Raw genomic sequence first — 22,500 nt, 5'->3', positions numbered from 1 at the left:
ATCACCCCCGTCTCATCGTTCTCTGCGAGAGGAGGAGAGACAGAGGGAGCAGGAACGAGAGAGAGAGCGAAAGGGTAAGAAGGAGAGATGAAAAGGTAGAGAGAAGGAATGAGGGAGAGTGAGAGGGAGGAAAGAAGGAAAGAAAGACAGAGAAAGACAGTGGGGAGGAAATAAAGGATGAGAGCAAGAGAGTGGACGTGGGAAGGAAAGACGAATGAAAAGAGGGAGAGAAAGAGAGAATTCAATTAAATTCAAGCATTTTTTTTTTCTCCACCTGTTTTTTTTCTCACCACTCCTAAGGGTTGCCGTGGCGATGCCAAAGATTATGGACGCACAAGGTGGGTAGTGCATCACAACTTAAAACCCCCTGCGATTTAGAACGCAGACAAGCCTGTAAAATACACCAATGCATCACATGTGCACACAGAAACACACACGCACACACAGACTGAAGTGACTTGTGTGGCCTTCTGATAAAACAGCCTCGGAGATCAAGCAATTAACCTCATGCCATCGCCCCTCATATGGAATGTCAATCCCAGAGGGCCCTTTGTGTGTGTGTGTAGCGGGGAGCTCCTGGTTTTTACAGGTCTGGGGCAGTCTGTAAATCATGGCAGACTGCGATGAAGGTTGTTGGGGTGTGTGTGTGTGTGTGTGTGTGTGTTTGTGTGTGTGTGTGTATGTGTGTGTGCGCGAGTGTGTGTGTTAGTAGTGGGTCATATATGGCGTTTCGTCCAAAAACATGACACAGCAAATCTCCTGCTATTTACAGGAGCCGAGGCAGCAAATAAATAAACTCAGGCACGCCGAGGAAAAGCGGAATGAAAAAAAAAAAAAAACATCACGTTCAGCAACTTTACCTCCAGGGGCTGGGAAGGGTGAGAGATTCCTGCACACACACATACACTCAGACAAGATCACGCCATTGACCTTACACACTCACACATTAACCCCAGCATTGATCCAGGGCCACACATTGCTCAGCTGAGACTGCAAGAGAAAGATGGTGTGTGTGGGGGATGTAGTGAAAAATATATGTGTGTATGTTTAAGTGTGTGTGTATTGGAAATGCACTGAAATACACTATGGTGGGTGTGGGGGATGTACTGAAAAATATATGTGTGTATGCTTAAGTGTTTGTGTGTGTGTGTGAGTGTGTATGTGTGTGTGTGTGTATTGAAAATGCACTAAAATACACTAGCCACTGCCTAACCAAACCCTATTTTAGGTTTTGCTCTTGAGTTTCTCTGCTGCCTGTCTCTTCTGTGATGCTCCTGAGGAGAGACATGACTCCATGTGGAGTTTCAATGGCCTAGTGCTGCCCAAGGCTATGTGTGTGTGTGTGTGTGGGGGGGGGGGTATGTGTGTGTGTGTCTGTGTACGTGTGTGTGGGGTACCTATGTGTAGCCTGATACAGAAAGCTGAACCCTGGTCGAAGGGGAAATGAGGCGTGAATGTCAATCAGTGATCACACACACACACTTTTTACTGACACAGCAGAACAGCTTCCTCCCCTCCGACACACACACACAAAGAGGGTCACCGTGGTAATAACAGACAAAAGTCACAAGGGTGGATTGGTCACCACGTCCTTTCTAACCTTGACAACTCGCTTTGGATTTTTAAAATTGAATTGATAACATAAGAATACATATCCATAATGTACAAGTGAAGGCAAAAGTACAAATCTACAGTGTGTGTATGTGTATGTGTGTGTGTGTGTGTGTGTGTGCGTTTGTGTGTTGTGATGATAGTGGACGGCTAAAGACTCTCCCAGTAGAGTGACCTGACAGGTGTCTGTGTGTGGAACACATGAGCTCTGTCAAGCTCAACACACACCACACAGCTTCTGACAGAACTGGAGCAGATGAGAACCGCACACACACACACACACACACACACACACACACACGCGCACACGCACACGCACACGCACACGCACACACGCACACAGACACACAGACACACACGCCTTCTGTCACTCCCCCACACACATGTACGCTCACACAAAGACAGATACATGCTCAAGGTTTTTCCACAAACTCTCTCCTTCCTAAATTGATAGCCACATACATACATGAAAGCTTGCCATCTACTCTCTCTCTCCCAGACATGCACGCACGCGAACACGCGAACACACACACACACACACACACATAGAATCACAGTAATATGGCACAAGGTGTCAAATGATTTCTTTGACATTTTGACAAAGACTGAAAATAAAAAGAAATAGGATTCATTCATGCAAATTGTATATGATAATTTTTTCTATTTGTGGTCGTTCGGTTCAGAAACATCTTGCCCTGCTGTTAGGCTTGGGCGTATCTATTTTTCAATATCATCACCACTTTCTAATATTTCACTGGGTATTATGGTTTATGACAGTATTTCATTAAACAAACAAAGAATTCTAACTCAATATTAGAACTCCAAACTTAAGATTACATGGCAATATTTATATCATCCCATACCTAGTCATATCTAATTAACTAGCTGGAAAACCTAGAGAGCTCAGAATACACAACGTTGTCACCCCAGGGTGTATGGGAAATGTAGTTAACAAATATACTTACAGTAGAATGAATATAAACCAGTAAGAACATGGGTGAGATCACTGTGAATTATATTCATATAGTCTTGTGTGCTAGTGGTCACCACAAGCCAATTATTTCCTTTCTTCCGCCAAATAATCATTCTGTTCACTAGGTTGGCTCTTTATCAGTTTAATAGAAAGGAGAGTGTTTTGTATTTTTGATGGTTTTGCAGTAGCTGTTCAATTTAATTACAATTGGGGCTTAAAAACAACGTAATCGGAATAAAACTATTACTGTGCGGCATTCTGTTTTTTCGCAAGGATGCTCTGATTGTGTCTTGTGTTAAATGCAGTGCATTTGCCCCATCCTCAAAGCCCAAACTCACTCCCAGAATAAGTAGCGTCACTGCTGAAATTCCGCAAGGTTTACTATTCATGACGAAACATTGCATTCCATTCGTTAGTAAGTTAAAGCTATTATATCTGAAAGCTACAGGCCTAAGCTACTAGGCAAATACTTAACGCCTGCCAGAGGAAGTAACAGAGTAGCCGAATGAATATGACTGGTGGTGTAGCAGCAGGTTTGGGATGATGCAAAAACCACTACTTTCCAGCATCACGTTCACGTCTCATCCCCACTGGAAAACATAACATTTTCATTAATCAGTGTAGGCCTACAGTGCTTATCTTTTCAACTGAATACGAAAAAAAAACACAAATTACTTTTACTACTAATACAATAACAATCACCACTTAAAGTAAAACAAATAATTCAATTAAATAAAAGCACTGAGGATCCAGTGTCACAGGCTCATGTTTGCGTGCACAACCACACCACTGCTGAAATAAATCCAAGAGAAAACACTGAATGAGTAATTATGTAATTTAGTTAAATAGTTACATAGTAGGGATCTTAATATTGACAAAAATAATTGTGATTATGATTTTAACTATACAACAACCATGTGCAGACACATAACTAAATACGAGCATGCGCATGCACTCACACAAAAGAGAGTACTGCTCATAAATGAAAAGCACAGTACGTAAAGAAATAAATATTCCATGGTCACACAGGCAAAAGCACTGTGTTTATTCAACCTTGACCCTTTCCACCTTTTGATTCTCTCCCTGGCTTTCCCTCTTCTTTCACCAGGTACTCTGAATAGAAGGAGTGAAGCTGAAAAAAAGAAAAGTAATCTGAATTGCGTTCGGTTGCATGCGCCTTTCTTTGTGCTGAAAATGTCAACTGTCAATCCTGTGCGAAAGTCCGCTAGATCACCCCCCCACACCCGATTTCAATATCTTCTTCATATTCCCTTCAGTATTTCACTTTGCATGAGAAAGAGGACAACAGAGTCAGGGTTCCCACGCTTGCCTTGAAAAAAAATTCCATGCTACCTCCTGATTTTCCAGGTACCATATAAAGTGATGATCTATAGGCCCCTGAAGCGCCCCCCTTCCCTCACACACACAACCCCCTAGAACACCTGACTACTTACTTGATTTAAAAGATGTGTCAGTCAAGTCTACATTGTAAATGCTTAGAGATTATGTCTTTTTTATAATATTCATGCATGAAATAATGCAACAAGCTGTAGATGAACAATCAACTGTGAGGTTGACCTATGCTAGAAGTTGGCTAGAAGTCTCTCTCTCTCCCTACACCGATCCCCTGCCTTTCTCTCTCTCTCCACCGATCACCTGTCTCTCTCTCTCTCCACCGATCCCGTTACTCTCACCACAGTGTGCTGGTGTACGGCCCTCAGAAAGCAGTGTGCTGGTGTACGGCCCTTAGGGACACGTTTCTAACCCAGCTCCCACGGCCCTCTCTTCCTCCCGTCCCAGCTGAGACCTGCATGTGCTTGCTAACCATCATTAATGAATCCACATTCAAAACAAACTCCCCTAAATGTGGTGAATAACACGGTTTTAGGAAAAGTCAATGAGTAAAACTGCATATGGGGATCAAACATAGTTCTAGTATTTTAAAAGCAAGGTAAAAATCAGCTAGTTGCAGCCAGCTAGTTAGCAAGATTGCACTGCTTACTACCTAACATTGATAAACCCAGGTTTACCGCACAGTTAAAACAATACCCTAACTTGCGTAAGATGTTTCACTGTAGATGTCAAGGCTCCCATGTTGGCTGGGAAATGTATGTATTTGACCCTTCTATTGAGATTGCGAGTAACGTTTCTTGGCTATATTCCCGAAGTCCACCAATCCGAAACTATACTTTTAAAGTCCATTTCACCAGGTTGCCTGCATCAAATTCCAACATCCAATATACCAGAAAGAATGCCAAGAGCATGCTCTACATCTACAACATGGGATCATCCATTTCTATCAACAGTAAAAGCTGTTCACATGTAAAGGTTTTTATAAACGCATCTTAATTCTGTGCTCAATAGTACTATTTTTCACATCATCCAATAAAATTTTCCAGGACAACTCTTTCAATTTCCATGTAAGTGTTCACTTTTGCCCAGTTTCCATGACTTTTCCAAACCTGGAAAATGAAAAAATAAATTCCATGTTTTCCATGGTTTCCAGGTACCGTGGGAACCCTGAGAGTGTGTACACCACACCACATATACTGTACATAAAGAAAGTATGACCTTTTCTATCCCCCCCCCACATCTGGTACACACACATCTGAAGCCTGAGATGCACACATTGGTACCTATGTGTGTGTACACTCTGACACACACACACACCCTCCTCTTTTATGGAGCTGCCCTCAAGGTGGCCTCCTCGAGGAGTTTTTCACAGACAACCCATTGCAACACATCAACATGCTATAAAATGTTCAACAGCACCTAAAAAACAAACAACTCACTCAAAGTAACACATGGACTTGCTGTAAACAAATATTTTATATTACGTGTTGATTTCTGGGTGAGGTTCAGCTGTTTCCTCCAAGAGTAGCGCTGGGAGAGGGGCTGACCTCTCGAGTCTGTCTGCCTGGAGGGATCTCATATTCAGGCCACAGCTTTGGAGGAACCGGCCTCCGCCTCTGCCTCCTCCGCTAGCAGAGGGGGAACTCCACAAGTGAGCGTCCTACTTCTGAACCCGGAGTGTGTGTGCGTGAGTGAGTGTGTGTGCCCATCAACTCATCCCTCTCATCCCTCTCAACTCTCTCTCTCTCTCTCTCTCTCTCTCTCTCTCTCTCTCTCTCTCTCTCAAGAGCACTTCTCTTCCCTTGCTACTTTTTCTCCTCACTGCTCTTTTCATCTCTGGTTGGGGGGTGAACAGAACACAGCATCCAATTCTGTCTGTGCCATTGCAATTCATCACATCCTGCCTCCTACACTTGTCCGCCCTCCTCCTCCACCCCCCCCACCACACCACCCAGTATTCCTTGCTGGGCCAGTCTCTTTCTTTCTCTCTCCTCTTTTCCCTCTCTCCCTCTCAAACATACTGATAATTACAATACCACTTCTGAGTCCTCTCACCGACTCGACAAAAAGTCTATTGTGTAAAAACACACAGAGCAAAGCATGTGGGTGCACACCCAGTACGGCAAACTTGAGGTGGGCGACGTGTTACTCCCTAAGGTTTAATTGACAGTCTCCGTGGAGACCGGAAGGGGGAGGAGGCGTGTGCTACCTGGGAGCACAAAAGGGACTGCATGTAACGGGGCTGACTCTGGCAGAGCAGACACACAGAGCAACCTTCTGCTCTGAGAGAGAAAGAGGTATAAAATAGATGGAGAGAAGGAGTGAACGAGAGAGAAAGAGAGAGGTGACAGAAAGAATGAGAGAGAGAGAGAGAGAGAGAGAGGGTGAGAAACACCACAACAATTTTTATTTTCCTTGGATTAATGCGAATCGTTCCATTCTGAACAAACAGAAAGTCTATCTAAAGTAATCTGCCTTTGAAGATAATAAATGGCATCTCAAATGTCACTTTGATGTTTAACCTTCGTCTGCCTGTCTCCGTTTCTACCAATGCACCTGCGACGGAAATGCACCCATGAGACGCCAAAACTTCTTCATACACACACACACACACACACACACACACACACACACACACGCTCTCCCATGCCCACATCCACAGCTGAGGTGCCCTTGAGCAAGGCACCTAACCCCGATCACTGCTTCCCGGGCGCCGCTGAAGGCAGCTCACTGCAACATCACCATCAAAACAGGCATGCTGGGAGATTATGTCCTAGACCTGTCAGTAAAGAACACAGCCACACAAGTAAAACATACACACACAGAAGGTGTGTGTGTGTGTGTGACAGAGTCAGAAGCAAAATAAGTAAGATTCAGTTCATCATCTGCCTGGGAAGGAAATCCTCACTGAGACCTCCTGAGAAGAAGCAGTTAGCGAGACTCAAGCAGGGCTCATTTGAATGGTACTATTTCTTACGCACACACAAGCAAAAAAAAAATAGTCTTTTGGTGTGTTATGCCAAAAATATGTACCTGGGTCAATACATTGATGGGTGGTTGAGGAGACTGTAAATCTGTGATCGAGTGTGTATATTTCTGAGTATTCCAGCAAGACCATAGGAGAATGGAGTGAGGCATAGGCTTGCATTGTGATGTGAGTGTGTGTGTGTGTGTGTGTGTGTGTGTGTGTGTGTGTGTGTGTGTGTGTGTGTGTGTGTGGGGGGGAGGGGGTAAAGAAGGGAGTGTGAGTTTGCAGAGGTGTCTTGCGCTGTGCTGTGATGTGATGAAGTGTGTAGAGGTGTGTGTGTGTGTGTGTGTAACTGAGTGTGTGTGTGTGTGTGTGTGTGTGTGTGCATGTACTGCATGTCCTGCTCTACCTTGAATTTCAGCACAAGGGAGTGAATAGGAGACTCCCTGCAGGGTACTCCTCCACTCATTTACTTACCCACACACACCCATCCTCACACACACGCTCACACACACAGAATTGCTCTGGGCCACAAAAGGCCTGACTTTGCTTGGGTCAAACCCACTGGGGTGCTTTGCACTCCCTCTCTCTCTTTCACTCCCCCCCATAGTGGTTAATTTGACCTTATAACCCATGTAGAGTAGTGCGTGTCACCAGGGTTCTCTGACTTTTTCTTGCTGCTCAACTGTTTGCCAACTCTTTGACAGGGTCTCAAAATAGGTTTTGGTTGATGGTTAGGACGTTTAGAAGTGAATCAGATAGACCGCAGGGTCTACAGATTCCCACTGGGATAGGGAGACCGAAGAGGGGCTGTAAGTCTGCATTTCATTGATCTAGTAAAGGAGACCATTGGTGAACATCAGTTTGCTGTGCTGGACCACCAGAGGGGGAATTGGAACAATTCTTTGCTTTATTCATTTTCAGAGGGTTGGTGTAAAGAATTTTAAACCAGTTATGGTGTGTGATTTGTGTAGTGTGCGCATATCAGAGTGCATGTGGTTCTGTATGTGTGTGTGTGTGTGTGTGTGTGATTTTATCTGTTCCTTCTTTAAGAGTGTTTGTCTGTCAGATACAAGGCTGCAAGTAAGTCACTCTTAATCGCCTGCCATTCACCTGGCTGACAGGCCTTTTATTTCAATTTTTTACTTACTGCAACGATAGAAAATATGATACGAATAAAATGTCATTGTTTATTTTTTCCAATTTTGTAAGCACCCTCCATCTCTAAGAAGGCTTTTTCATAAGCAGAGGAGACGTGTGTACCTGTGTGTTTAAATGAGCCAGTGAAGAGTAATAAATGCATTGCGGCTCTCACACAGCAACTACGTATAGCTCCTGCTGTGAGTGTGTGTGTGAGTCTGGATACGTGTGTCAGGGAGAGATTAGGGAACGATCAGGCAGGACTTACTGATGGAGAAGTCTCACAAACACACACACACACACACACGAGATCTGTGAGATATTGATAGTTGTAGAATGTGGCGTGGAACAGCAGCCTTGGGAACACTTTGCCGATAATCAGGCGCGGTCAAAACAAAAGGTCCCTGTGATTACGGCCCAGCCTTGCTCCTCACCGCGGCCCAGCCTGTCTACTCCCCATCGACCCTGTCGCCCATCTCCTCTCTCTCTCCACCCCCCTTCTTTCTCTCTATGTGCCCACCTGCCTGTTTGTTTCTCTGGCAACAGCAGGCTTCTCTCTCTCTCTCTCTCTCTCTCTCTCTCTCTCTCTCATTTGTCCTGCGTTTTGTAGCTGTTTTTTCTCTTTGAACATTTTGGTTCTCTTCATCTCTCTATCCTTCCATTATTTGTTCCCAGCCACCCAGGCTTTGTTGAACACTATGGCTGTGGGCTTGTGATTAGCAGGCAGCTGAAAACAAGTACTGTGGGTGTGTGAGGGTGGTCATTATATCAATTAACAAACAACCTATCCACTGCCACTCAAACAGCAGTGAAACCGATGGTGTAGTCACTGAATGCATGTATTAAATATGTCCAGAAAGGACAGTTTATGTATCTGTGATGGGGGTGGGAGAAATCTTTTCTGCAGTATAACAGAACGTGTAATTTTCCTGAGCAGACCGGGTGGGGAGGTTATGTCATACAGAGAACAAGTGGTAGATTATGTGTGAAGACTGATGACTAATGTGGAACCAAGTTCCACTTGAAAATCAGCTGCCATGTGACTCACGACTGTGTTTTAAGTGAAATTAGGATTAATGTGCTAAACTAGAAGAGCTCCGCCAAGGCTAAACGCTGCATTTCGCCTTGCCAATAACCTAAAAGTTTTATGAAAGTCGGGCTGGTAGGTAATGTGTAATCCTGATTACAGACAAAAAAACAACATAGAATATACCTCTTTGGCGGTAATTATGAGAAGGATAAACATATTGTCATTATAATAATCCAACATTGTGTCATGGGAGACTTCAATAATAATTTGTGTTCACAAACCTAGCATTATGTATTTGGCTTTTTGTGTTGCTTTTTCATGTTGTACCGAAACGTACCAAACCGAGGTGTGAACTGAGCCATGACTTGTACTGATACACCCCAACAGCAGTGTTTTTGTTGCTTCTTGTTTTTATTTAAACCAAGTAAATATATATAATATCAGACCAAATCATAAGACCAAATCTGACACAACAGATATAATGAGCCAATTCCAAGAGATGTGACACAGCTGTAAAGTGGCTTAGACACAAATCTGCTGCCTCTGTGGAGAAGCACAACTAACACCTGTCCTTGGGCCTACTGGGCAAGGGGTGTCCAGTGTGGGGTAGTGTGCAGATGTGCTCAGTGCGTGTGTGCATGTGTGTGTGTGTGTGTGTGTTATTGTGTGTGCTCAGGGTGTGTGTGCTTGCGTGTTATTGTTAGTTTGCTTGTGTGTGTGTGTGTGTGTGTGTGTGCGCACTCGCTCACCTGTGTTGTGAGACTCCAGCAGTCTCTTCTTCTTGAGCTGCCTCTCCTGCTTCTCACGCTCGGCCTTCTCCTTGGCCAGCCGCGCCCTCCGCTGCTTCTCCTCCGCCTCACGCTGCTTCACGTTCTCCTTCACCGCTTGCTGAGGAGGCGACAGAGGGAGGGAGCGTTGAAAAGAGAGAAAGAAAAAGAGAGAGAGACCAATACGGATCTTGTCAATACGTTAAAAAAGTACTCAACAGCCTGATTACCATGGTTCACCCACGGTTCACACACACACACACACACACATTTAGTGTTATTACCTCAACATGCACATACATATTTTAATTACCCCAAGGAAAACCTACCAAGATCTTAAACAGTTAAATAACCAGATACCATGGTGGGCCTACAGGCATACATATATGTGCATTTCTAAGTATCCTCAGAAGAATCAACATTTTTTGTATCTTATCTTAATAAGGCCCGTTTTCCATAAAGTTTGGAAGAGATTGTGGGATAGAGAAACAGACAGATAGATAGAAAGGGAGAGAGAGAGATAGAGAGAGAGAGAGATAGAGAGCAAGAGAAGAAGATAATGACACCGGGCACTTAACGAGAGGAGGGCACAGAGCGCCTCTGCCTGTGCTAACGGGGCCTCTCAGAACAGCCAGTGTTCTGGCAGAGAGCAGGGTGACCTCCGAGGCGGCCGCAACACAGAGCTGCTTTAATGGAGATCAGCAGGCGGAGGTAAGCAGAACAGAGGGATGCACAGACTGTGTGGGAGAGAGAGAGAGAGAGAAAGAGAGAGAGAGATAGAGAGAGAGAGAGAGATGAAGCAGGACATGCGGGTACATGATGAAACGAGACGGAGATAGAGAGAGAGAGAGAGAGGAGACTGATGGGGAAGACAGAGAAAATTAAGAGGAAGAGAGGGGGGTGGGATAGAGAGAGAAAACACAGGAAAAGAGGGGAGAGAAGAATGGAAGAGTTCGATAGAGAGAAAGAGAGAGAGAGAGAGAGAGAGAGAGAGAGCGAGCGTGAAAGAGAGCTGCTCATTAACCGGCCCCGCTCTGGCCTGTGAATCTGACAGCACTGTGAACACTTAGATACTTTCCCTGAAGAAAAAGGAAAATAGATTAATGAGAATAGATTTTGGTAGAACACGCAGAGAGACAGACTGAAAGAGAGTGAAAGAGCATATTCTTTTTGAGCCATTAACGACTAGAGAGACTTGTTAGAGATCCCTGAGTCAGGCTGCCTGCTACGACCATGACGACTGCTGCCGCCGCTTTTCTGGGTACAAGAACACCTGGACAATCAAAGGAGTAAAGAATATAAAAAAACACCCCACACCTTCTGTATAACTGAAAACATCATTAGTGCCAATTACCTCTTTGACTGTGCTTCACTTGTCAGTGCTATACCAATGTCTGTCTGACTAAGCCCCCTTCTGGTCTTTTCCACACTCCTCCCCTACCCCCCCCCCCCCCCATCACACAGGCCGTGTGCTTCGAGGGAAGGAGGCGGCGTGAGCGCCGGCTTAATTGGCACCTCCGCTGTAAGGCGTGGGTGAGGTACGAGGAGCTGCTGGAGAACTAATGGGATCACATCATCCAACCGCGACGACAAGCGCCAACGCCACACCCCAACGATGCTGCCATGCTTCCTCCAAAACACATGTATCTATCTACACTCTGTGTCAGCAACAAACACTGCGCGTTAAATAGATACAGCCAACCCTAACTGAACAGTAAGGATGTTTAGATCCAGGGTCAGCTTTACCTCCACCACACCATGCATGCCTCACTCTCAGCAGTGCTTGTTTCTCCTAAAATCCACTTTTTAACAAGGACTAGTGAACCAGGTACAGTGTTTGGTATAGAGGAAAGGAGGTGTGCCTTGTTCGGTGTGTTATGGTTTGGTGTGTGTGTGTGTGTGTGTGTGTGTGTGTGTGTGTGTGTGTGGTGTGTTTGGTATAGAGGAAGTGTGTGTGTGTGTGTGTGTGTGTGTTTGCGTGTGTTTGGTATAGAGGAAGTGCGGTGTGCCTTGTTCGGTGTGTTATGGTGTGTGTGTGTGTGTGTGTGTGTTTGGTATAGAGGAAGCGTACGTGTGTGTGTGTGTGTGTGTGTGTGTGTTTGGTATAGAGAAAGTGCGGTGTGCCTTGTTCTGCTTATTATGGTCTGGTGTGGTGGTTAGATACACATGCTAGAAGAGAGAGCGATATAAAAGACAATGTTTGCTTTTGTGGTTCTTTTTTTGGAGGCTGCCTAACAGTAACCATAAACCGATGACCAAAAATGATAATGCCATTTCCATGATGCTTTAGAAATCTGGATACTGCAAACGTCTGGTTATTATGGAAGCAGTAGTGTGCAGCTCAAATCCCCTTATTGTGTACATGTCTGTCCGCTGCATCTGTTCATCCACTAACCTTTCCCACTCTCTCTCTCACACTCACACTCACACACACTCACACACACACACACACACACACACACACACACACACACACAAAAGTGTCTTCTGATTCAGAGTGCCATACCCTCATGAATCCCTCCACCAGAACAACCATGCCAACCCTCAGGTCTCCCCCCATCTGTGCACAGTGAGAAGCCCGTGTCTAGGCAGTCTCATTTTCCTCAAAGGAAGAGGAAGAAAGAAAGAAAGAAAGAAAAAACTGTGAAAAAGGGGTAAAAGCTGCCTGCTTCAGTAACACCTCTTCATTTCCTGGCTCAGGTGCTCCTATCGCTGTGTCCATCAGACGCTGGCTCCAGACATGGACCCCTCGCTGTGAGGCTTAAAGATCGCACTCCCACTCACCATCTTAGCGTCTTTTGTTAGGAGGTGTGTATGGGGTGTGTGTGAGTCAACGGATGCGGGAGAGCGATGTTGGATGTATGTATGGAGGTGCGTAGATAGTGTTTTAGTATTTGTACATCCAGGCGTCTGAGATGTTAGGACTATGTGTGTGTGGGTTCATGTGTGGGGTGTAAATGTTGTGTTATGTTGAGCGTGTTGTTTGGGAGAGACGGCGTTGAGCGGTCATGATGCCATGAATGAGAAGGTAAACCTAAGGAGATAATATCTCTACGCTGCTCCTTATTTCTTGTTGCCTTATGGGTCACAGAGTAAATGAAGAGACAGCTATGTGTTTATTAAAGGAAAGCCATAGGTATCTCAAGGGTCAGCTCAGATTGGTTTGGTTTGGATACTACTCCCCTTGTGGCAAACACAGCAAGCAGCTGGGTCTTTAGAACAGACGTGAAACTAGTAGATGCTGTTTTGCAGAAGGACAGGATATCCTCACATGAACCTACAAGATGAAGTGCACAAAGTGAGAAAGTGAACGTTTTCCCAAAGCAACCAAGGAAAACAAAAGGGTCCCCCTGATGTACCACAGGCTAACAGCAAGATAAACATATTTGGTATTTGATGATGATTTTTTTTTTTTTTTTTTAAAGACCACTTTTGAAAAACACTCCTCTCTCATCTCCCTCTCCCTCAGATCCGCTCTATCCTTATCTGAACTGTGAGAAGCATGCACCATCTTTGCCACTCATCCTCTATCCCAGCATGCATGGATAGGTGGGTGGGTAGGTCAGATGGCCTCAGCTGATGGGTGGTGGGGGTGCAAGAGGTAAAGCAGACGTCTGGGAATCAGAAGGATTCAGTCTCCACCTGGTCGAGTGTCCTTATGGAACCTCATACCGCTCCTGTTGTGGGAATATGGGGCCTTTTAACCGCAACCTTTGCGTTTGAGAGGCAGTTTGAGAGGCGTGTGAGTGTGTCTAAATGCACATTAAGAGATGGCTCCTTTAAGGGCTGTTTGTGGAGTACCATGCCTGCCAAACCTCTGTCTCTTTGCAAGTGAGCTCATTTGATCACCGATACACGTTTAATTAGAAAGGCTCACACTTCTGATTTCACCACGCTCTCACCGGTGTGGGTCCTCGAGGGCCCTGAGGCGTTTGACTGGCCAATTACCGGAGAGCTGGAGCCGTGGCCTGGTGGGACTCTGAGCGACGGCGACTGAGCCGACTCATGTGGTCTAAGCTTGGCTGGAGCTCAGGTCGCCGGCGCTGCGGTGAGGGAGCACCTCTCTGTGACATGCTAAGCCGGTTAGGGAGTGAATGGCTGTGCGAATGTGAGAGAGAGAGAGAGAGAGAGAGAGAGAGAGAGAGAGAGAGAGAAAGAAAGAGAGATAGAGAGAGAGAGAGAGAGAGAGAGAGAGAGAGAAAGCGAGGGAAAGACAGACTGCTGGAAAGACCGAGTGTGTATGTGTGTGTGTGTGTGTGCGCGTAGTGAATGGAAAGTGAACGAGTAATAGTAGGAACGTGTATGTGTGAGTGTGCCCATGTGTGCGCATAGAGAGAGTGTGTGTGGGAGAATATAGAGGAAGTGTGTGTGTGTGTGTGTGTGTATATAGAGAGAGTATATGTGCGTGTGTGTATGGAGGGGAAGTGTGTGTGTGTGTGGGTTCAGAAGCTCCCGCTGTGGTGTGAATTACGAAGAAGGTAAGAAGAAACAACAGGAGCGGGTTGAATCATGTCAAAACACACACTCTTCGTGTTCTGCTTAATTTGACTTAATAGCTTTAAAGCACGTTTAACTGGCTCCGTGCCTTTCATCACAATTAACACCGCCAAGAAATTAAGGAGCTGACACTCAGCAAGGATCTCCTGTAGCAGAACCTGGGAAAAGGTGAGGGAAAAGGTGAGAGGCCAGGAGAGACAGAGAGAGAGAGAGAGAGAGAGAGAGAAGCAGATGAAGAGAAAGAAACAAATGAAGAAAAGCAAGAGGAGGAAGTCCAAATAATAGGAAATTGTACTGTAAGGTAACCCATGGCAGCAATAAGAACAGACATAAAGAAGCACAGACACACACACACACACACACACAGGTCAGGATCTGTGACGGGGACAGACGACCTGAGCGGGCGCTGAGTACTGTGGGGGAACCCCCACTCAGTGCTGAGACAGGGAAATAGGACAGAGCCTCTATCCATCTGCAGGACACACACAAACCCACACACACATACCCACGCATGCTGACAAGCTGTGGCAGCACCCATGCTGCTTCTCCACAAGTCAAGGCCATAAGCTGCAGTCCTAATTCACTGTCCACAAGATTAAATGAGTGGAGAAGAAAAACAAATCATGATGGATTTTTGCCATAATCGAGCAGCCCGACATACTCTTGCACTGCTCACTTCATTCAGACTTTTTTTCAACAGCAGTGTGGTTGTGCAAGTGGAACCATTGACAAGTGCATGAGAACCATTTAGACTCATTATTAATACATCCGTGTTTAAACATTCCCACTACACCACTGGTCCACTACACTCACTGACTTAGCTTCAGGCTGGCGTCAGTTATCTGCCCCAAAGGTTAGGCCTGTAGCATTAAACTGTAATATCTAGCTCTAGCGAATGCTATGGTATGTTTCGTCATTAATTATTAACCGTGTGAAATAAAGGCTGAACAAAAGGCTCTCTTATCAACATCTTTGCGTGAGCTGAACTAGATATGCCCCAGTGTGGCTGAGAGTGAGTTTGGGCTTTTAGGGAAGGATGAAAGTGCGCCCCTGTAAAGGAAAGGGAGGGGGGGGGGGGGGGTTATCTTGACTATCTTCTTTTCATAATCGTTATATAACATAAAAAAGTCAAAATCGTAATAAAAAATTGAATTAAAAATCCAAACTCTAAATGTATGTGTTTATGTGTGTTATCGCTCACTGAAGGTGTGTGTTACAGCAGTGTTACAAGTGAGTGACATCCATCCAGCTGTGTGCTGCAGGGCAGACTCATCATGAGACTAGATCTAGATCGTTTAGGCTGCATCCCTGAACTCTTGCGCTGAACACCACCCTAATCATGCCCACTGATCTTTTCACCAGTTCTCCGGCATGCTGATCTGAGCAGATTAGATGGATCAGTTGCCAATGTACGGTACACATTCTGTACCGTATTTCACTTTTACATTTGCTGTGGCTAGCAGGGCAAAAGAAGGAGAGAGCTCAATGAGAAAGATGATCTGTTGTGCGTGTGTGTGCGTGTGTGTGCGTGTGTGTGTGTGTGTGTGCGCACGGACCGATGAGAGGAAAACGAAATGCATAGCAATGAGGATGTAAGAATTCTCCAGCTCCTCAGCATGGCTGTTTTCTCATTAAGAAGTCAGCCTCGATTTTCCGGCAAACATCTGAACTTAATTACCACAATCGCACGAGGACCACGGCCTGGCTTACTCTCCCCACTTTGCTCGCATCAAATGCCTCCTGACAGAGGGACAATTTAGTCAGATATGACAGGGACGGTGGATGACAATAGCCAGTGGAGTTCATTTCAGAGGCGTAATTGCTTTCTCCTTCCGAGAAGGCGATGCCATTGTTTGCCTCAAGAGCCTGTGCAATGTCAAACGAAAAAGGTGTGAAGACTGACTAGGAAATGGCTAAAGTCACGACTGTATACTCTCTTTCTCTGACCGCACGCACACACACACACACACACACACACACACACACACACACACACACACACACACACACACACACACACACACACACACACCCACCCATCCATCCATAACAGGTAGGCGCTCAAAATGTCCCCGAATCGACGACCTGTGTCGTGAACATGAGCATCGACGCCCGCACAAAGACCACCACAAGCGATCTCCGATGGTGGCCGGCATGGGAAAGGCCTTGAGAGCTTCAGTGAAAAAGGGGAATGAAGACAGCTGTGTCTGAGAGATAAATATCTATCGTCTGTCGTCTGGACTGGGTGAATGCCACCTCGGTGTAATCTGGGGTCCCCGTCCTCACCAGTCACAGTCCTTCCACTGAAGATAATAGGCAGTCAATCTGCTCAATAAACTCCATTAGCCTGCTGAAGCTGAATGAGGGGTGGGGTGGGTCGTACATTTACATGCGGACCCCACATGGGAGCATCCACTTTACGAGACATGGGCAGAAGCCTCCATGCCTGACCCTACTGTGTGACTGCTAGTGTTCCTGTAGCTCCAGGGTTAGAGCAAGGAGCTAACAACCACAAGGTCATACGTGAGGAAACCCAGTGAGCATTCATATTGGGGAAAAAAAATATACATCCCTAAATCGCTAAATGTCAAAATGGATAAGATTCAAAAAGCCTAGTCGAAAAGCCTGTGGAGTCTCTTTGTAAAGAATGTTTACCGCAATACCTTTCTTTTCTTTTTGAGGCAAAAGATCTATAAATCGAGGTGAAGAATCCATACACGGGGACCCGAGAAAAGAAAACCTTCTGGAATGCAGGAGCCACCTGCCCCCCCCCCCCCCCCCCCCCCCCATGTGGTTGGGCCTGGCTGTGTTCGACCACTCCCCTGCTGTCTGTCCACGGTCAATTGGATTCCTGTCAGATTCTTGCCGCTGTGGGTCTCCTCTTAATGGACAGACAAGCCCAGCAGACTCACATACATGGCTTTCCCAGCACTAAGAGACACAGACACACACACACACACAGAATAATATGATGCAGCGAACAAAGTACCAAATTCCAGATTCCAGATTCAGAAGACTTGCCGTCCCCTAGGCCTCTGACCCAGTGTGAAAACATTAGCAACTTCATGACAGGGAAAGCACGGGGGCCATCAGTGAATAACAGCCCAGTGTTGCTTGAACAAAGCTCTATCTATGCTATACAAGCCCACGGTGCCATGCGTAAAACAACAACCCGCACAGTGACACTTCACGGTCAGCTGCAGAACATTCTAAATGCAGTGTGTGTGTGTGTGTGTGTGTGTGTGTGTGTGTGTGTGTGTGTGTGTGTGTGTGTGTGTGTGTATTTGCTGTTGATGTAGTCAGTAGTCCTAAATGCATTGTTTGTGCTGCTTAGTATGCCGGGTGCAATCTGAAAGGTGTTGCTGGGAAGTGAGGACTTAAGACAACAACGGAGGCACAAAGATCTTCTTGAATACGCCGGTGTTGGTATGTATACCACAGAGTAAACCAATACAAACAATAACAAAGGGTTGCTATGAGTGAGGCCGTGCATAGATATGAATTTAGATAGAGTGAGAATTCCACTGGAAACGAGTTTCCAGCAACAAAACACCCAGACAACGTCCCGGACAACAGCTGGAGCGAGTGGGTCTATCCAATAGCTTATATACGTGTGTGTGAGTGTGAGTGTGTGTGTGTGTGTCTGTCGGTGTTCGCTTGAGTTTTGGAGTGGGAGAGAGAGCAGGCTTGGGGTTTCGGGGGTGAGAGGCCAGGTGCAGTAATAACAATCCTTCAGCTTCCCTGCTAAAGGAATTATGGGTTGTGAGTGGGACAGGGCAGTGAAGGCGACAGGCATCACTGAAAAAGAGAAGGAGAGGGAGAGAGGACAGAGGAACACCCGCAGAGAGCCCGGGGATAAAGAGAGCGATAGTGAGTGAGTGAGAGAGAGAGACACCCGCAGAGACCCAGGGGATAAAGAGAGTGTGAGGGAGTGAGTGAGAGAGAGTGAGAGAGAGAGAGAGAGAGAGAGAGAGAGAGAGAGAGAGAGAGAGAGAGAGAGAGAGAGAGCGACAGACAGGGGGAAAGAGACAGCAGTGATATTGTTAAGACAGAGGTGCACTTCCTAACCAGAGTGCAAAACATTCAAATCAATCCGTGATTATTTGCTACTAAAACTGAAGGAAAAAACACCCCAAATTGCAATGCTTTAACAAACCACATTAAATGACCCTTGTTAGGTCAAGCCAAAGACAGCTGTACTGTAGCTCTCACCTGTCACCATCTGAAAGACACTGAATGATATTCACACACATGCTCCAAGCTCCTACAAAGAAGTCCAAGACCACACACACTATGCACACACACACACACACACACACACACACACACACACACACACACACACTCAAACAGACTAATACATTGGCGTGCACATGAATGCACACAAATATATAATCCTAACTATCCTATCGTTTGAAAAAAATAAAAAAATAAAGAATAAGTACTATTGCTAACTGATCTGGTTTGTATAGTGAACCTGTATTCTGATTTTGTATATACATACATCTGATATACATATGATTTCTTCTAACTGTTAATGTTGATATGTTTTGTATCGGTATATGTTTTGATTTCTGGTCCAGTGTGTAATTACTGTTTAGCAATCCAAGTGACCGATTGAGAGAAAGAGAGACAGAGTGCCATAGACATGTGTTGTCAGGGTGCATTTCTCTGTGTCTAATTGTTGAATATGAGCAATTGTCCTCCTAATCCTGTCCAAGCATTCATGAGACACTTTCTCTGCACAAACAGACAGACACATTTTCCAGTGTAATATGTTTCTTCTGTTTAATTGCAACAGCCATCTTAATGTAAAAACATTTGTCTATTTTACGAGAGCATGAATTCATTTGCCCAATTCTTACTTTGTAATGAGGAAAATAAATCCTTGTGGTAATCTTATTAATGAGTTTAAAACTATACCTGATCAATGAATTGTGCTTTGGCTACTGGCACAAAATGTAATCTCGGTGAAAGAATTCTAGCCACATACGAGACCTTAGTGAGAAGAGGAGTGTCCAGTGTCCCTGGGCATAAGAAGGAAACGATGACCACCGTCTTAAGGTTTCATCAGCCACTCTTTAATTAGATGTCTGTGTGACTTCATGCCGTCACAGACCCATCCGAAGGAGTTCTGCCTGCCAGTGTTGCTTGTTATATAGACCTTAAGATTGGGCTCAGCGCTATACCAAGAAAAAAAGGAATTCTTATATGTAAGGGTGCTTCTGTATTACAGAAAATATAAACTCTTTTTTTACTACTACTGATAGACGTGAGGACGAGGGGTTGTTCTCCGTAATGGAAATATGAAACTTGTTTCTGTGCCATCTCAAAACCTAAATATCATCCTGAACCATGATCAGACACTAGGGGTTCACACATCTGTGATGTCCACCCTAGCCTACGCAATATCAGCACAGGTATCAGCCATGAACACCCACACAGGGCCAGCCTTATTAATTAAACCTGTGATTAATCACACTATTAAATCAGAGAACATTTTGCAATTAATTCTGATTAATTTGGCTTCACGGCCTTATTCCGCACACAATGCTCCCCCTTCCTGGAGCCCGAGACGGGCGTCTTCGTGCCTGGCGCAGACACTCTCTCGCCCCCCGCCGTCGCCGATTTTTTTTTTTTTCCTGGCCCCCCGTAGCTTAGCGAAAGGTGTGAAATCAAATTATTATTACGGCACTCTAAAATCTTGTTTAATTCCGACACTTAAATTTAATTCACCTCCCCTCCGCACACAATCTGTGCCCATTCTAAGAGCATTTGAAACTCTTCACACAATCGTAATTAATTTGCTGCTTTTTTGTCTCTCTCTCCTTTTCCTTCTCACAGTTGGGAGTGCTGTTGGAATCAAACATACAGGGTAAGACAAGCAAATGCGTGTGAAGGGGGCTTGTGAATGTTCACAGGCTACAGTGTCTGTCAGCTAGTGGGTGTGTGTGTGTGTGTGTGTGTGTGTGTGTGTGTGTGTGTGTGTGTGTGTGTACGTTACCGTGTGTGTGTATGGATATGTGTGGACACTGTACTAAAATGATCACATAACGAGGGCTCAGGTGCTAAAGACGTGAGTGAGAAAGTGAATGTGAGAGATAGAGAAAGAGAGAGGGAGAGAGAGAGAAAAAGAGAGAGAAAAGAGAGAGAGAGAGAAAGAGAGGAAAAAAGAGAAAGAGAGAGAGATAGAGAATGCCTAGGTTCTGTTCTGCCCTGCGTTCTACTCCTAGAGCTTCCTGTGCCATTGATAGTGGAGAGAGAAATGGAGAGAAAGATAGAGAGAGAGATAAAAGGAGTCTTATATTTAAATGCATGTCAGTGTGTACATATATGATCCTTTTTTTCCTCTTCTGTTCTTGAAACACAAGAACCCCAATGGTCACTGTTGCTTCTCCAATCCCACAAATGGACAGTCATGATGGCGAAGGAGCCTTTTGCATTCTTTCTAGTTGATGCAGGGGGATGAGAGAGAGATGAAAGGGAAGGGGGGGGGGGGCTTCTGGGAAGTGGAGCGCAACAGTGGCCAAGTCCTCTCTTCACTCAGACTCAGAGACGCGACAGAGTCACCCAGAGGTGACACCCAGACCAGAGTCCCACAACGACGGAGAGAGATTAAATCTGTTAGGAAGCCACGCCAGAGTCTGTGTGTGTGTGTGTGTGTGTGTGTGTGTGTGTGTGTGTGTGTGTCTGTGTGTGTCTGTGTATGTGTGTGTGTGAGGTAACTAAGGGGGTTGGTCTCAGGCCACTCTTGGACATTGATTTAAAGGAGGTGCTTCACAGGAGGCACAAGCTCAATGGCCTGGAAGGAACACTCACAATCCCAGTTCTGCAACCCCCCGCGACACACACACACACACACACACACACACACACACACACACACACACACACACACACACACACACACACACACAGTCTTGCACCACTCTCATTCACTTGCTCACCACCACCATACAGGAACATGGCCTCTATGCCTCACCATGACAGTGCAGCAGTCCATTAACGTGTTCTTCAAATGGCCGCACATCAGCGTTTGGCTGACTGACTACATCAACAGCAAATACACACACACACACACACACACACACACACACACACACACACACACACACACACACACAGCAGTGACACGTGCAAATGCCAGCTCAACATACACACTCACACAAACACACATACAGCCGTGCAGGAATGCACACACATGCTCAACACACATACACAGTCACAAGCAAACACACCACTGCAAAGACAGGCGCGCACACTCTCATTAAGCTTCAAAACAATGAGGTTTCCTGGCCCTGTGAGGTTCCTGTAATGACACTCTAAGATCAGTACTCCATTAACAGCTACTATGATATGAGATCATATAAGAAATAAGCAACTAAAGAAACCACCGGCATCAAGGGTTCCTGATGGTGTTCCTACGACCTTCAGCTGCCATAAGCTACATGCCTATTGTCTGACTCTAACACACACACACACACACACACTTTTTACTCACACACACACACACACACAAACACACAGCAAGCACACACACAGAGACACAGTACACACACACACACACACACACACACACACACACACACACACACACACACACACACACACACACACACAGACTCTAAGTGTATGCTTTCTATCCCCTTTATTACAGACACATACGTGCTCTGTCTTCGTCTCATACTCCTCTCTCTCTTTCTCTCTCATACACACAATGTGAGGCGTTAACATGCATATGAGGGAGGGCTGATTTGCAGAAACTTCAGCGTTTCGATCAGAAATGATTTAAAATTATAAAAGCAATGAGACGGCTCTCATCACTGCTGCACTCATGTGGAAAATAACTTTGCATTTCAAATGGCGTTTCATAAAACAGACAGAGCACAGCCCGTCGCTCAGACACCAGAAAACCAGCATGTTGAATAGGAATGAGGAGGACACACACACACACACACACACACACACACACACACACACACACACCACTAGGGTGTGCACACTCACACCCTCAGAGGCGCAGTCTTTCTCAAGGGCCTATACACCCTCGCACCCACCTCCACGCATGTGAAAAACACTCCGTCTTTCAGAGAAAAAAGAGCGAGAGAGAGAGAGGGAGGAGAGGGGAAAAAAGGCAAGCGAGAGAGAGAGAGAGGGAGAG

The 22,500-nt window shown here is 45.5% G+C and overlaps 1 protein-coding gene across 1 annotated transcript in view; it reads right to left on the bottom strand.

Moving 5' to 3' along the window:
- Window positions 1-22,500, bottom strand: part of LOC308362525 (protein diaphanous homolog 3-like) — a gene marked incomplete at both ends in the record, with an annotated part of 269,083 nt that overhangs the window by 50,348 nt on the left and 196,235 nt on the right. Inside the window, 2 exons of the mRNA XM_080835226.1 lie at window positions 1-22; window positions 9,825-9,963. The exon at window positions 1-22 is cut by the window's left edge and continues 74 nt beyond it. Of these exons, the coding sequence (XP_080691352.1) occupies window positions 1-22; window positions 9,825-9,963 (161 nt within the window). The remainder of the gene's footprint in view (window positions 23-9,824; window positions 9,964-22,500) is intronic.

The sequence above is a fragment of the Sprattus sprattus genome (assembly GCF_963457725.1).
Source record: "Sprattus sprattus genome assembly, chromosome: 3".
Lineage (NCBI taxonomy): Eukaryota > Metazoa > Chordata > Actinopteri > Clupeiformes > Clupeidae > Sprattus > Sprattus sprattus.
Note: the sequence above shows the minus strand (reverse complement) of the source record. Positions and strands in the feature narration are given on the sequence as shown.